Below are 15,001 nucleotides of genomic sequence, written 5' to 3'. Positions count from 1 at the left end.
TTTAATATTTTTAGTGAAATCTAATTGTGTTTTAACTTTTCAGCTTCTGCGTGGGGAACACTTCCCTTCGGGGGTTCAGTGGTTCTCACTTTTAGTGTATATTCTTAGATGATTTAGATTATTATAATTCTGTTTTTATTACAGCTCTCCGCCTCCCTTCTCCCATGGATGTCATCTGGGGAAGGAGGGCGCATACTTAATTCTTATATTATGTTATTCCCTCGTGGATTCTCTTCGGAGTTCCTCCCTGGGGAATTTGTTAAAATAATTATTTGATTTTATTTTCCCAGTTAACTATGCAGTTCTTCTTCGTTCGACTTGAGAGTGCCAACGAAGCAGAGCCTGCTGTCTCTGCCGAACTGTCCTGTTCATCACTGGGGAATCTGCTGTCGCTGCCATCCCTCAGAGGACGGCGTCATGGGCGTTATCCCTTCTCCTAGAAGTAATCCCGTGACAACGTGCCAGCACTTCAGATCATCTTAGAACGCTAAAGGAGGTTCGCCTCTAGGGGTTGGACAACTTCCCTTCCGAGGGAGGTTTCCTCCCCAGGTGTGAGATTTTCTTCCTTCAGAGGGAGAACTTCTCATACCTTAATAAATTCATCACCTTCGACTACTGTTGCTGCCTTTTGGCCAGACTTTTCTCCCCCCTTGCTGAGTTTCTCTTCCTTCAGGGGTGGAGCACAGTCTTGACAAGTCTCTTCTATGAAGTGTTCACCTCTCTCGTTTGTGAGAGAGGCCTCTCGTAGAAACTCCTCTTCGGAGGATCGTTCCTGTTAAAGTCAGCTTGCTGATCCGACAGCCTTAAGGGGCGTCACCACGAGTGTCTTCAGGTCTCTTCTACGATGTGTCACCTCTCGTTCGCGAGAGAGGCCACTCATAGAGACTCTTCTGTGGAGGATCGTTCATGATAGGTCAGCTTGCTGATCCAACGGTCCTACGGGGCATCATCACGAGTGTCTTCAGGTCTATTCTACGAAGTGTCACCTCTCTTGTTCGCGAGAGAGGCCACTTATTGAGACTCCTCTTCGGAGGATCGTTCCTGATAAGATCAGCTTGCTGATCCAACGGCCCCAAGGGGATTCACCACGTGTCTCTTCAAGTCTCTTCTACGAAGGGCACCTCTCTCGTTCGCGGGAGAGGTCCCTCATAGAGACTCCGTTTCAGAGGATCAAGCAGAACTTCCAATGACCGCTACCTTGTGCTGCAACGTGGTCCTTTGGACTTCGGTCCTGGACTCTAGCACGGACCTTTACGGTCCCATCAGTGGATACTGGCCCTTCCAAAGGGCACATCCCGATTCCTGATTGTCCTGCCAGCTGACCTACCGATCTACCAGCGCAACCTTGCGCTGCAACGAAGGACTTCGGTCCGGGACTCTAAAGCAGCCCTACCTACGGTCCTCATCGGGGAATGCCCTCCCTTTTTTAATGACACATCCCAGTTCCTGGTCGTCCTGCCAGCTGACCCTTCAACCTAGCGCGCATGCGCGCTCGCCGATCTTACGCGCACAAGCGCCGACGATCTTCTTACGCTCGCAAGCGCCGACGACCTTGTCCGCGCGCCGGTACCGATGGTCTCCCGCAGGCGCGCGTTCTGATAGTCTTTCATGCGTGCGCCAATAGTCTTGCGCGTGCGCCGATGGTCTTCCGCGTGTGCGCGCCAACATTCTGGTCCCTTCATTCTGATCCTGCACGTCAATCTGATTTCTGCACATTCTATGAAGTCTCGCCCGCGTGCCAGCATTCTGACCTGCACTGGCTCTTCATTCTGATTCCTGCACGTCAATCTGATTCCTGCACACTATGAAGTCTTGCGCGAGCGCTCCAGCAGTCTCCCGCTCGTATTCCCCATCGCGCCAGCGCAATCACTAATACCCTCTCCCGCGTCAGGATGCGGACAACACGGGGTAAGGGCGCCATCACCACATTCCTCACCCCCCCCCCCCCCCGCAAGCACAGAACAGCGCGCTTGCTGGGAGGGGGGAAGGTTCCAGAAAAGTCGAGGGACATATCTTCCTTCTTACAGGCCACTCCTCCAGAGGGAGTGTCAGACAGCGCAGCCGTCAGCCGGCAGCCCTGGTTTGGGGCTTTAATCAGAACGGTAGCACAGGCTTTCAAGCCTGTTCTCTCTGAGTTGTGCCACAAATCTTTGGCTGCATCTACTCCCCTGAAGAGGGAAAGAAGAGTTTCGGACGCGGTAACTTCTCCGAGGATGAAGCTGTCTCCACGTAAGTTTTCGAGGCAGGCACCCTCCCTACCTCAGACTTTTCTCCCTCCCCTTCGAATGAAGATTTCCCATCCTCAGGAGAGTCACGTGAGGTGAGAAGTTCCCCCATCACGCCATTGAGGGAAACCCCACCTCGCCATTGAGGGAAACCCCACCTCGCGCGGTAAAGTCTTCTCGAATAAGGGTGGAGAAGAGCCTGCCTCCGTCGTTGTTGGAGTCCTGCATCCCTCCCATCAGGGAGTCAAAGGACTCCAAGACAATACCGGGAGGCCCCTAGCACCGGAATCTACAGGCTCAGACATTTTTCTGTTATGGAACGGGTTTGAGCCTAAGGACGTGGAGCAGGCTGCTGAGAGGTGAAGGAAGTCACCAAGACTCCCTCCTACATAGGGCTTTGACATTCAAGCCTTATAAACCTCCAGCACCCCAGCAGCCACGTCCCACCAAAACGGCAGCGAAGACAGTGGTGTCTAAGCCCTTTCCGGTCAAGGACAAGAAAGGCAAGAAGTCCTCCAGGGAAGGGAAGAATCCTAGAGGGAGCAGCCGAGGCCGCGAACGCTAGGATTGGCAGTCCCCCTGCAGGTCCGCAGTGGGGGAATGCCTACAAGGTTGCACAGACAGGTGGCAGCAACTCAGGGCCGATTCCTGGATGATTTCCGTAATCAGTCAGGGATATCGCGTCCCATTCACAACATCTCTACCTCCCCTGAGGACGAATCCCTTGTCATTTAGCTCCCTTGCCATGGGATCAGCAGGGGGCGGGCCTTTAGGGCAGAGATCCAGATTAAAGCAAACTCCATTTAGCATGGAGACCGCAAACACGGTCAGTTTTGCAGTGAAGCCGCAATACTTCATGTGTATACTGGATCTGAAGGACAGGTACTTCCAGATCCCAGTCAATCCGTCTTCAAGGAAGTACTTAGGATTCAGCCTAGACCACAAGGGGTACCAGTTCAAGGTGCTGTTTTTCGGTCTCTCCACAGCACCACAAGGTTTTACCAGAAGTGTTCACCCTGATATCATCGTGGGCACACAGGATCAGCATCCGTATCCTCCGTTATCTGGATGACTGGCTGATCCTAGCAGACTTGGAAGTCATCCCTTCTTTGACTTCGAGACAAACTTCTACAACTTTGCCAGGATCTGGAGATCATGGTAAATCTTGAGAAGTCCTCTCTGCTTCCCACTCAAAGACTGGTTTATCTAGGCATGATTATAGACACCAATCTCCACAAAGCCTTCCCATCAGACGACAGGATAGCAAGGCTGAGAAGGGTCGCAAGCCCTTTCATCAGTCGAGAAGAGCTTCCAACCCAATCGTGTTACGTCTCCTCGGTCACCTTTCATCCTTGGCTCGTCCAGTTCCTAACGATCGTCTCTCCAGCGGCGGCTCAAGTCCCGGTGGAATCAAGGTTGCGATTTCCCGGATGTCATGATCCCTATGGGTCCTGCGGAACGGACGGATCTCCAGTAGTGGGTGACAGATGAGAACCTACGAAGAGGAGTGGATCTCGTCCTTCCCCCGGATTTAATGCTGTTTCTGGACACCTCAAAGAAGTGGGGGGGGGCACGTTCTGTACCACAGGACCGCAGGCCTGTGGTCAGAATCAGAAAAGTGCCTCCATATAAATCATCTAGAGATGAAGGCTGGTTTGTTGGCCCTTCAGCAGTTCCAACAATACCTGGCAGGTGTCACTGTGGTGGTATTGAGCGACAACACCACAGTAGTGGCTTACTTCAACAAGCAAGGAGGTACCTTTTCGAAGCAGCTATCCCATCTTACAGTAGAGATACTGAGATGGACCGGAGTCCGCTCTATTCTACTACCGGCGCGTTTCATTCCTGACAAGAGGAATGTGCTCGCCGACAATCTGAGCAGAGCGTCTCAGATGGTGAGTATCGAGTGGTCTTTGTGTCATCTAGTAGCCAACAAAGTCCTGACTTTGTGGGGTTCCCTGACTGTGGATCTGTTCGCGACAACGCTGATCTTCAAGATTCCACCATATTCCCCCCCAGTCCCGGATCCCTAGGCGCTCTGGCAAGATGCCTCCCAACAACGAGGGACGACAGCAACGTGTACACCTTTCCCCCGTTCTGTCTGATGAGGAGGGTACTCAACAAGACCAGAATATCAGTCAATTTTTCAATGACCCTCATAGCTCCGCTATAGCATCACGCGGAATGGTTTCCGGACCTTCTGCAATTCCTAACGGAACTTCCGAGGGAATTCCTTCCACGACACGATCTACTGAGACAACCACATGCCAGCATCTTCCACAAAGCTGTAGCTTCGCTACGACTTTGAGCCTGGTGACTTTCCAGCATCTCCTCTCTGAGAGGGGAATTTTCACAACAAATTGCGATCAGGATGGCTAGACATCTGTGAAAATCATCCGCATCTGTCTACCAGGCAAAGTGGTTGGTATCTTGGAAGGGGTATCTCTCTTCTAGATGCCACTATTCCAGCAATAGTGGAGTTCCTCGTGTATTTGCAGGAAGAAAAGGCGCCTTTCTGTCTCGCCGCCGGTGAAAGGCTATCGCTCGTCCTTAAATCTAGCCTTAGGCTCAAAGGAATGACCTTTTCATCCTCGCTGGAACTTTCCCTACTCATACGAGCTTATGAACTTAGCTGCCCTCAGTCGTATGTGAGACCTCCTCCATGGAACGTGGTTCGGGTTCTCAGGTCTCTTAAGAGACCTCACGATGAATCATTACGCAAGCTTCAGTTCGCCACCTAACTTGGGAGATGGTGTTCTTACTAGCTTTGGCTTCGGCCAAGCGAGTCAGTGAACTTCATGGTCTCATATGACATCGCCCATGCAAGGGTATGGAGGGAAGGTAACGTTTAAACTCATCCCTGGGTTTGGTGCTTAGACTCAAAATCAGGGGGGGCCGGGCGCTTGGTTTGACTCCTTCTGGATTCGAGTCTCCGTTCTGTAACAGATGTCCCAGACCTTCTACTGTGCCCAGTAAGGAGTCTGAGGTTATACCTCAGAAGAACGGCTACAGTCCGTCCCCAGGTGCAAACATTGTTAGCACTGGGAAGATTAAGAGGAGGGTCACCAAGAACACCTTCTCGGCATGGATTCGTAGGGTGATCCATCTATCCCTGAATTCAGACCCTCCTCCGCCATGTCACCCTAGAGCACATGATGTCAGGGGCGTAGCTACGTCCCTGGCCTTTAAGAGAAATTTCTCGGTGACGCAGGTCCTTCAAGCTAGGGTGTAGAAGCATCAGACGACCTTTACAGCCTGCACGACGTGACCCACAGGAGATTCGATACGTTTTCTATCAGCCCTATGGTGGCTGCACAACAGTTGGTTTAAAACCTCAAGCTCCTTATTGGACAAGTAGCAAAAGGTTGAGGGCATTGTTACCTGGTCTTAGTCTGCATGAATGAAAAGATTTGTCTGGCCCTTACTCTTTTCTTCATCCTCCCCTCACTTGGGGAAAGCAGCATCCTGGGTTCTCTGCGCAGCTGACCTCAAACCACTGCAGGTAAACCATGTTTCCTTGTGTTCCTAGTGTTAATATTAATACTGTTACGTCCCCATACCCTGACGAGGTGGTATTGGGAGAGTCCTAGCCTAAAGCTGCCTTCTAAGGGACTACAGGTCAACTTCCTAGAACGAGTCACACTTCAGACCTTCACATGCAGCTTACGTAGGCCGTAGGCCGCAGCCCTTGCGCAGCAAGGTTCTAGCGAGGTGTAGGTACTCCTTATTGTTGAGTGTTGACACACTCAGATACTGAGTCCCTGGGCAAAGCCAAAACCCAGTACTGGCTGGGACTTACCACCCTTCCTAAGGGGTGAGTCACCCATATAAAAGAGCGTGGTTTGTACATTATTTCAGTTACGGAACAAATGACAAATTTGTAGGTAATTTGTATTTTTCCTAACTATACAAACCTTAGCTATTTAATCAAACTTGCCCGCCAGCCCTATCCCCCGTGAAGTCCTACCTCTAAGCAAAGTGAGCTCATCACAGGTGTGTGTGAGGGGGGGGGGTAAGCAGGCTACCCTCCCTACCCCCCTGCTGACTAGCGGTGGGGTAGTAAACCCTCGTTAAAATTCTAATGGCTCATCATTTCAGCTACGCCGAAAGGAATAACCCATATTAAATAGGTAAGGATTGTATAGTTAGGAAAAATACAAATTACCTACGAATTTGTCATTTTTCCTATATCAAAATTTTTCTCCTAATTATATTATGTTACTGAATAAATAAACATTGTACAGATTCTTCAAATTTAGCATTGGGAGTACAGTACTGTTCCTTGGTAGAACTTAGCCATACCAGAGTAAAGGGACTCTATTTGCACTTCTTGAATAGAAAAATATGAGAGAGAAAAGGTTTTTTATTTTGAGCAAGGAAAGATGAACTTAGGAAAAACATTCTGATCCTAGATGAAGAAAAGTAATTGTGACTTCACGTAATAAGCAAACCCTCAAGTTCACAGAATTGTAATGTATAAGGCAGTTTTATTATTTGTCATAAAATAGATTCGAGGAGCTAGAAGACTGAATAATGATTGAAGAATCATAAATTTTACGGGGAGGTTTAAAGGGTGTATCTTGTGAATGTGGTTTGAAGGGGGTTACAATGATGACCGCTGTCTTTTACATTTCATAATTATTTTTATTATGGCATTGATTGCCAATAACTTGTAGCCTCTACTAATGAAATATACTTTACACTTAATTTTTATGCGTAGAAGTGTTCGCCCAAAGCACCGTGACCACAGAGAACATAGAGGAAATACCTCACCTCCATATCCAAGCACCAGCTCAGGATGGAACGTAACATCAGTCAGTCATACTCATCCTCATCAACATCCTCATACTCTGCCTATGTCTACATCTATCACTCAAACACTCACCCCAGCGTTGTCAGCTCAAGTAAGTTTTATCTTTATTAACAGGCATAGAATTACCTTTATTTCTTTTAGTCCTTTTCAACATTTTTCATAAAATTATTCATAATTTCTGGGAGTATTTATGAACTACTAATTTAAAGCCCCATTTCTTAAATGACTAGGAAGAATACTGTGAATTGAATAGTCCCATGTTGTTGCAAATGTTTATTTCCCTGCTAGACAGTAAAATTACGATTTTTAGTAACACTAGAAAGTATTCCAAATCGGTTCATGGAAACTTGATTTTCAAGAGAATATGAAACATATAGATGAAATCTGAGATGTGGGTACTCTTTCTATTCAGCAATTTAGATATCAACTAAGTTGTCTTTTAGCAGGCTGGACCTTCACAAGCCCCAGAAGAAGAAGACAACAATCACAGTGGATACAACAGTGGTGATGAATATGAACCTTGGGGTTGGAATCTTACCGCAGAAGAATGGGAAGAGGTAAGAAATTTCATGATCATAGGTAAATCACCGTGGAAAGTTTGAAATACGTATGCAGGGTTTGGCAGGGGAAAATGGCTTATGTTATATATCTTCACTGGTGATTCATCTAGAACTGTTTGTTTCAAAGTTGATTAAATAGGTATTTTTCATGTGTGACTAACGCAAGTGCTGAAGAGGAATGAAGATGGTGGGTAGGAAGATGTAGGGGTAGAGATGGGGGAACGTTGATGAAGGAGAGGTCTAATTGGTAGGGGATCTATGGTCGTTGTTCAATCACGCCCCAGTTTGGTATACCAACACTCAGTGAGTGAGCGAGCTAGGTTTATTCCTGGCGTTCCATGCATCTCTTTTTCTCTGGTATTTTCAGCAATAATTATGCCTTAGAAATGGTGCTAGAGGAGCATTTCACTGGGCGACGCCAGTCCCTTGCCCAGAAATAGATTTTTCCTTTGTCAAAATCCCTTTTTTCATTACTTACCGATTTTTGTACTCGGTATACATTGATTTGAATAGCAAGTGTAAAAAAAGTGTCTAATGAAACTAGTGCAGAATCCTTTGAAATTTAAGTGTTATATAGATGATTACTGATCTAGTAGATATTTACAGTGTAGTGTGTGTTTAGGAGAGAATTCAAGAATGTATGTTAGGGTTGTTTTGTCATGGGAAAGTTACAAGCTTAGCATTTTCAAGTCATTTTATACATTTGTAAATTGTAGAAACCTGCGTTAATGTTTTTTATTGGTTACATTGCTCTGTTTTGTCGTTTTCAGAAAGAACGAAGGTTTGAGAAAAAGATGAAAAAGAAAAATCTTATAATAAAAAAAATGAGGGAAGATGGAGCATGCCTTTTTCGTGCTATTGCTGATCAAGTTTACGGCGACCAGGATATGCACAGCTGTGTCCGCAAGCACTGCATGGACTATATAGTAAGGAACCACAATTTAGACCAGTGGTTCCCAACCTTTTTCCTGTCATTTCCCCCCTGCACCCAGTGCAACCCTCCAGATTTCCCCCTTCATGTGTATGAGGGAAAGAGTAGTTGAAACACACTGTGACGACTTACTAATTTATTTTTCCATTATACAAATATACTGATAAACAAATAGTTACAGAGTAAAATGGATAGAGAGCGGTTAGTAACAACTAACCGCATAGCCTTAGAGCTATGAGGTTAGTTGTTACTAACCGCTCTCTATCCATTTTACTCTAATTATTTGTTTATCAGTATATGGAGAGCGGCTAGTAGCAAAATAAAAGGACTTTTGTTTATTCTTCTACTTCAAAATTGAATTAGTGAGAAGGTTGAGGCTGCTTCTTGTGCACCAGTGTATCAATATCAGGGCTAGCTTTGTCACCTGATATTTTTTTTAGTTAGTAGGTAGTGTAATTATTTCCCCCCTGGTAGCTTCAAATTTCCCCCAGGTTGGGAACCACTGGTTTAGACTATGTCTGTTCCTAATTTTATTTCATCTGTCTGTTTTAATGTAAACTTTCTAATGCTGAACTACTTAATGTGAACCATAGTCTTTAAGTGCTAAATTGTTTTAAGTTGGTACTTAACAGATTCACTTAGTTTGTTGTAAGTATAGTTTGCACTAATGAGATTCATTTTTCATATAGGCAAGGAATGAAGATTCATTTGCTCCATTTGTGTCCGAGAACTTCCAGACTTATGTAACAAGAAAGCGCCGCGATGACTGTTTTGGGAATCATATCGAACTTGCTGCCATGTCTGAGATGTATAATCGTGTAATTGAAGTGTATTGCTACAGTGTTGGTAAGTAACAGTCTGGTTTGTTTTTAATGTATTCCTTGTTAAGGATCCTTTTTGTACTCTTTAAGATACATGAAGCATGTCAAATTACTTATGGAGTTTAGAATATCATATCTTCAGAAATATTGCAAGCAGTAAGCAAAATACACTACAGGCATACCTCGGTTTACATCGTTTTGAGTCAAGTTGGTTTAGAATTTGTCAGTTTTCAAAAATAATGCATAGGAAAAATAAAAAAAACTGTTTTGAGTATTTTTGTTCAACTTTCCTTCTGTCTGCCACAAGTATTACAGTCATAATATCACTTGAGTAGCTTTAAAAGCACATAAAACTTGTTACTTAACAATTAATTTGAATTAAAGTATATAAAATCTTATTTAAACGTTCACATAATTACCATAAATCTTGGCGAACAAACTACTTAAACATCTGTGACTTTTTATATATTAGCGGTCTTTTAGAGCTAATCAAGGGCGTTATCTATGCTCGTTCAAATGTCTACCATTTTGAGTGTTGACAGCATATAGAATCATATAAAATAAGAATAAAAGTATGTAAAATCATGTGAAATTAGATTTTTGTATTCTATTTTCTTTTAAATTTCAAGTGCATTTTACCAATCGACAATTACTTTTTTATTTTTGGTTGTGATCAGCTGAGCTGGTCTGAAGACTAATGAGAATAATGAGACTAACAAAGAATATTGTCTATATAATTTCTTGGCTTGTTCAATAAAAATTCCCAATATAAGTCAAATCTGCACTAATTTCTTATAAAATATAAGTTTTCATACATTTCATTTCTTGCTGTTATTATTAGTTATATATCAATGTTTCTCGCTACTCTATACAAGAGATTTAACCAAAATCTTTGTTTGTTCCAACACGGAGTACTTACCTCGAACTACTTTCTTAGTAGTATCTGGGATTTACTTCCTATCCGACCAAGAATTTTACGTAGTTCCCCCTATCTCCGTTTCCCTTGTTGGGTCTCCCTGTGGTGGATGGATACTCGCCCTGAGGCGACCCTAGGTCAGCTCACGAGAGAGTGCTGCTAGGTCTGACTCGTCAGTAAGCATCTGGTCACGGCGTAGATAACATCTCGCCGCTCTCTCACATCCCGTCCGACCCGCCTTTGTGTTACTACGTGTTTCCTTTGTGCCTTACCATTCACATCCTTTCACCGTGTTATTGGTGTTGTTTTGTGTTTCAGTGCTTTCCTTATGGAATCCCAGCGTCGCTGTCTCGGGCCTAAGTTAAGCCTTTGACGTCTCCTGCAGCTCTGTCGGAGAGAGGTTCTCCATCCCCTTCCCCTACCCGGAGTACGGGACGAGGTAAGTCTGTTGAGGGGAAACGGCCCATTGCCGTTCCCCATGAGACTGATGTTGATGATTTAGGGTGTATTGTGCCTACGCAGGTGTGTGGGGGGTCTGCGCTGTAGACGAGGTTCTGGTTTCCGTAGGACCTGTCTCGAATGTAGACCCGGTGTGGGGGGAAGTCAGGAATGGCTCCTTCCCCTCCATCTTGGTAATGTCTTACAGGTTCAGCGGCACCCAGGGTTGTTATGGACTAGAAGGGGCAGCCCACAGGATCTTCAGACCCCGACTCCATTGTATGGACGGCACCGAGGACGACCTTCAGATCACCCATGTGTCAGGAGGAATTCTCGGGCTGGTTCGCTTCTCGGAAGGCTCTACGCACGCCCCTGGCGCCCTCATCTACGCTTCCGTCGGACTTCATGCCGCCCGTCACGTCGGTTGCACAACTATAAGACCCTACATTGTTGACTGAAGATTCAGAAGATTCAGCGAGTTCCTCTTCCTCTTCTCCCTCATCAGATACATCTTCGTCCTACGACTCGTCTTCGTTGGAAGACTCTTATAGCCCGAGAGACGAGAAGGAAGTGGAAGAGGTCTAAAAGGAGGAAGTCCAGCTCTTACGTAGCAAGAAGAGGAATTCCTCCAAGAGGAAATGGGCTGAAGTGGCTTTTCCCCTCTAGCGGGTCGAACAGGGCTCTTACCACTCCAGTGCCTGCCTCGGTGGCCGCCGGAGCTGCCGCCGCGCCCTTGCCCAGTGTCTCTTCGGCTCCGTTGACCCGGTAGCATGACATCCATAAACGGTACCACGACAGCCCCATTCAAGATTCGTGGTCAACTGCTGGTATACCATGGTACTCACACCCCAGGCATTTCCCCGGGAGGGGGTAGACCCATGACGGCTACCTCCGTCCCGGTGGCTCCATCTGTGATGGAGCCAGCTGCTCCATTGTCCCGGCTAGCCCCATCCAAGCATCGTAGGCAGCCACTGACATATCAGGGTACTTACACTCCAAGGATTTCCCCGGGAGGGGTTAGACCCATGACGACTACCTCCGTCCCGGTGGGGGCCAGCCGCTCCATTGTCCCGGCTAGCCCCATCCAAGCATTGGAGGTAGCCGCTGACATATCAGGGTACTTACACCCCACGGATTTCCCCGGGAGGTTGTAGACCCATGACGGCTACCTCTGTCCCGGCGGCTCCATCCATGATGGCGACAAAGTGGCTTTCCCCCTTAGCGGGTCGAACAGGGCTCTTGCCGCTCCAGTGCCTGCTTCAGTGGCCGCTGGAGCCGCCCCCGCGCCTTTGCCCAGTGTCTCTTCGGCTCCGTCCGCCTGTTGGAGGCAGACGTTGGCACACGTAATCTTTACCTTGCCTTTGCCCGGCAAGTCACCGGCTCCATCCGTCCAGCGGAAGCAGCTGCTTGCTCGGCCTAGCAGCATGTCATCCATTCTTGTTGCCACGCCAGCCCCAGCCAAGCATCGGAGGCAGCCGCTGTCATATCAGGGTACTTACACCCCACGGATTTCCCCGGGCGGGGGTAGACCCGTGACGGCTACCTCCGTCCCAGTGGCTCCATCCGTGATGGAGGAAGCCACTCCATCGGACCAGCCAGAAGTGAGGGATACAGTCGCCCCCACGGATCCATCCGTGCTCGAGGATGCAGCCGACACGAAGGAGCAAGTGGTTGGGGGCTTGTTAGACACGGGCGAGTGTTCCCTCGGCAAAGTGTCTTCCTATAGAAAACTCCGGGCTCTGATCCTCCACCACCACAGATTAGACGAGCCTAAACCGTCGTCAGAGTAGGCTTGGCTTTCAGGTTTGGGGAAGATGGTGGATAACCCTGGCCAGTAGAAACCATCCTTGGCCCTACCGCTAGCGCGGGACGTGGCACTAGGCATAGAGCACGTCGATAAATACATTGAGGGGACATGAGAACTCCCTAAGAGCCGAAGGGTTCTTCAAGCTCCTGCCAGGACGGAGGACCCAGAAGAAATTCTATGTTCCAGATGGGCGTCATGCAGGTCCCTGCTTGTCGGAAGAAGCCTTTGCAACGTTAAACCACGGCAGTACAGATAACAGAACCCTCACTGCACCAGTGGTTTTCTTTCAAGCAGTAGCCTCCATGGTGGAGGACACCTTGCGAGACATAGTCAATGTGACCTCCTGGTTGGACTAGTGGGCGTGCGCCCTGATAAGGTTCCAAGCTATCTCACGACCTGTCTACCAAAGAATCAGGCCCCTCTACATGAACTCATTGGCTTGGGAGGCAAGGCAACAAAGTCCCTTACCTTCCAGTCCCAGACCCAGATGGCAAACTGGGTGTTAAAGAGGAGGGACAAGGTCCTTAACAGATTCTCCCGTAGACTTTCTGAACGGGGAACAAAGTTTCGGAGGAATGCGCCGGTGTGGGGTGAGACTGTGTTCCCCCTGCAGGCAGTAGTGGAAACTATGAAGAGAGTGGGCAAAATTAAGGACTCGGTGGAGCCCAGGCAGTCAATGGCAAGATGCTTCCCCATAGGAGACCATCAGCGGACGTGGCCGACCCACCTACGGCACCAGCTAGACAGGAGTCCCCCTCCACTTCCGGGCAGCAATCCCCGCGGCCCTCCCACAGGAGAGGTGCCCCAGCCCAATCCTCCTTTAGGCAAAATACGCCGGCTCAAGGAGCGCTGGCAGCCTTGAGGGAAGGGGATTTCATGATGTCCCTGGATCATCAAGGACGACTTTTTCTGATCCCCGTGCATCCCTCCAGCAGGATGTTCCTCAGGGTGAAATGGGGATCCCAGTCTCTGCAGGTCAAGACTCGCTGCTGCAGACTGTCAACGGCTCCTCAGGTGTTCACTAGGGTGGTCACCGTAGTATCATCCTGGGCCCACAAGCAGGGCATCTGGCTGATCTGGTACCTAGATGACTGGTTGCTGCTTTCAGCCTCAGAAACAAGCTTAAAGGAGCAAGGAGCGAAGCTATTGCAGTTCTGCACGGAACTGGGGATCACCATCAACTTGGAAAAGTCCCAGAGTGTCCCCACCACCAGGATAACGTTCCTAGGGATGGTCCTAGACTCCCAATTAGGAAGGGCATTCCCCTCTCAAGAGAGGCTGAGCAACCTGGATCAAGTTATTCGACCATTCCTGACAGGTGCGCTAATGAGAGCCAAGGACTGGCAGAGGCGCGTGGGCCACCTGGTCGCGTTGGAGAAGTTAGTTCCTCAGGGGAGGCTCAAGCTGAGACCAGTCCAATAGAACCTAAAGGACTGTTGGGCACCGGGAGCCCCTCCTCAAGAACTAGTCAGGATGTCTCCGGACTCCAGGAACATGCTCCCCCGGTGATCCGACAGGGCGAACACCCTTAAAGGGGTACCATTCGCGTCCGTTCCTCCAGAGGTGTTGCTCTTCACAGACTCGTCAAAGGAGGGGTGGGGAGCCCATCTGCTTGGGGAAACAGCAGAGAGGAAGTGGTTTCTGGAGGAGAAAACCCTTCACATAAACATGCTCAAGCTACTAGCAGGCCAAAAGGCCCTTGCAAGGTTCGCCCATCGTCTCCGGGGAAACACGGTAGCACTCATAGCATACATAGAGAAGTAAGGAGAATCAAGATCAATGGAGTAGTGCAACCTCATGTCTCAAATACTGGAATGGGCCAAAAAGGAACACATCAGCCTCACAGCCAGGTTCATTCCAGGGAAAAGGAATGTTCTAGCCGACGGCTTCGGCAGGACAGGGCAAGTAGTGGGGCAGAGTGGTCCTTGCACCAACAGGTAGCCCAGAAGGTCCTCCAGAGGTGGAGCTCACCGGTGATAGACCTTTTCACCACGGGGCTCAAAGCACAGCTCCCCGTGTTCTGTTCCCCGGTGCCAGACCCAGCAGCAGTGTTCAGAGACGTCTTCCAACACTCGGGGGACGGATTCGACGTATATGCCTTTCCTCCCTTCAAGATTCTCAGGCAGTCAAGAGATACAAAGTTGACTTTGGTAGTGCCCTGGTGACCGGAGAGGGAGTGGTGCGCGGACCTTCAAGCCCTGGCTATCCTTCTTCCGTGGCCTCTGCCGATAAGTGAAGGTCTGCTACACCAGTCCCACTTCCAAAGGTTTCACGAGAACCCCCAGTGCCTTCAGCTACACGCGTGGAGGTTATCGGGCGTCTACTAAGGAAGGAAAGATGCTCAAAGAGGATAGCCTCGAGGATGATCGGTTATCTTAGGAAATCCTTGGTTATGGTTTACCAGGCCAAGAAAGCCACATTTGCTAAATGGTATGCGGCTCAGAACCTGAGGCCCCTGGATGCATCGGTCCACAGGATTGCAGACTTCCT

At 48.3% G+C, this 15,001-nt stretch overlaps 1 protein-coding gene across 2 annotated transcripts in view; it reads left to right on the top strand.

Annotated features, from left to right (window-relative positions):
* Positions 1-15,001, top strand: part of Duba (Deubiquitinating enzyme A) — a 61,905-nt gene that overhangs the window by 28,999 nt on the left and 17,905 nt on the right. The window contains exons 3-6 of one of the 2 annotated variants that reach the window (XM_068350750.1): positions 6,946-7,129; positions 7,485-7,595; positions 8,369-8,524; positions 9,219-9,375. In XM_068350750.1, the coding sequence (XP_068206851.1) occupies positions 6,946-7,129; positions 7,485-7,595; positions 8,369-8,524; positions 9,219-9,375 (608 nt within the window). Of the gene's footprint in view, positions 1-6,945; positions 7,130-7,481; positions 7,596-8,368; positions 8,525-9,218; positions 9,376-15,001 lie in introns of both variants that reach the window. The other variant, XM_068350749.1, reaches the window with a different exon arrangement.

This window comes from Palaemon carinicauda, chromosome 27, assembly GCF_036898095.1.
Source record: "Palaemon carinicauda isolate YSFRI2023 chromosome 27, ASM3689809v2, whole genome shotgun sequence".
Taxonomy (NCBI): Eukaryota; Metazoa; Arthropoda; class Malacostraca; order Decapoda; family Palaemonidae; genus Palaemon; species Palaemon carinicauda.
Note: the sequence above shows the minus strand (reverse complement) of the source record. Positions and strands in the feature narration are given on the sequence as shown.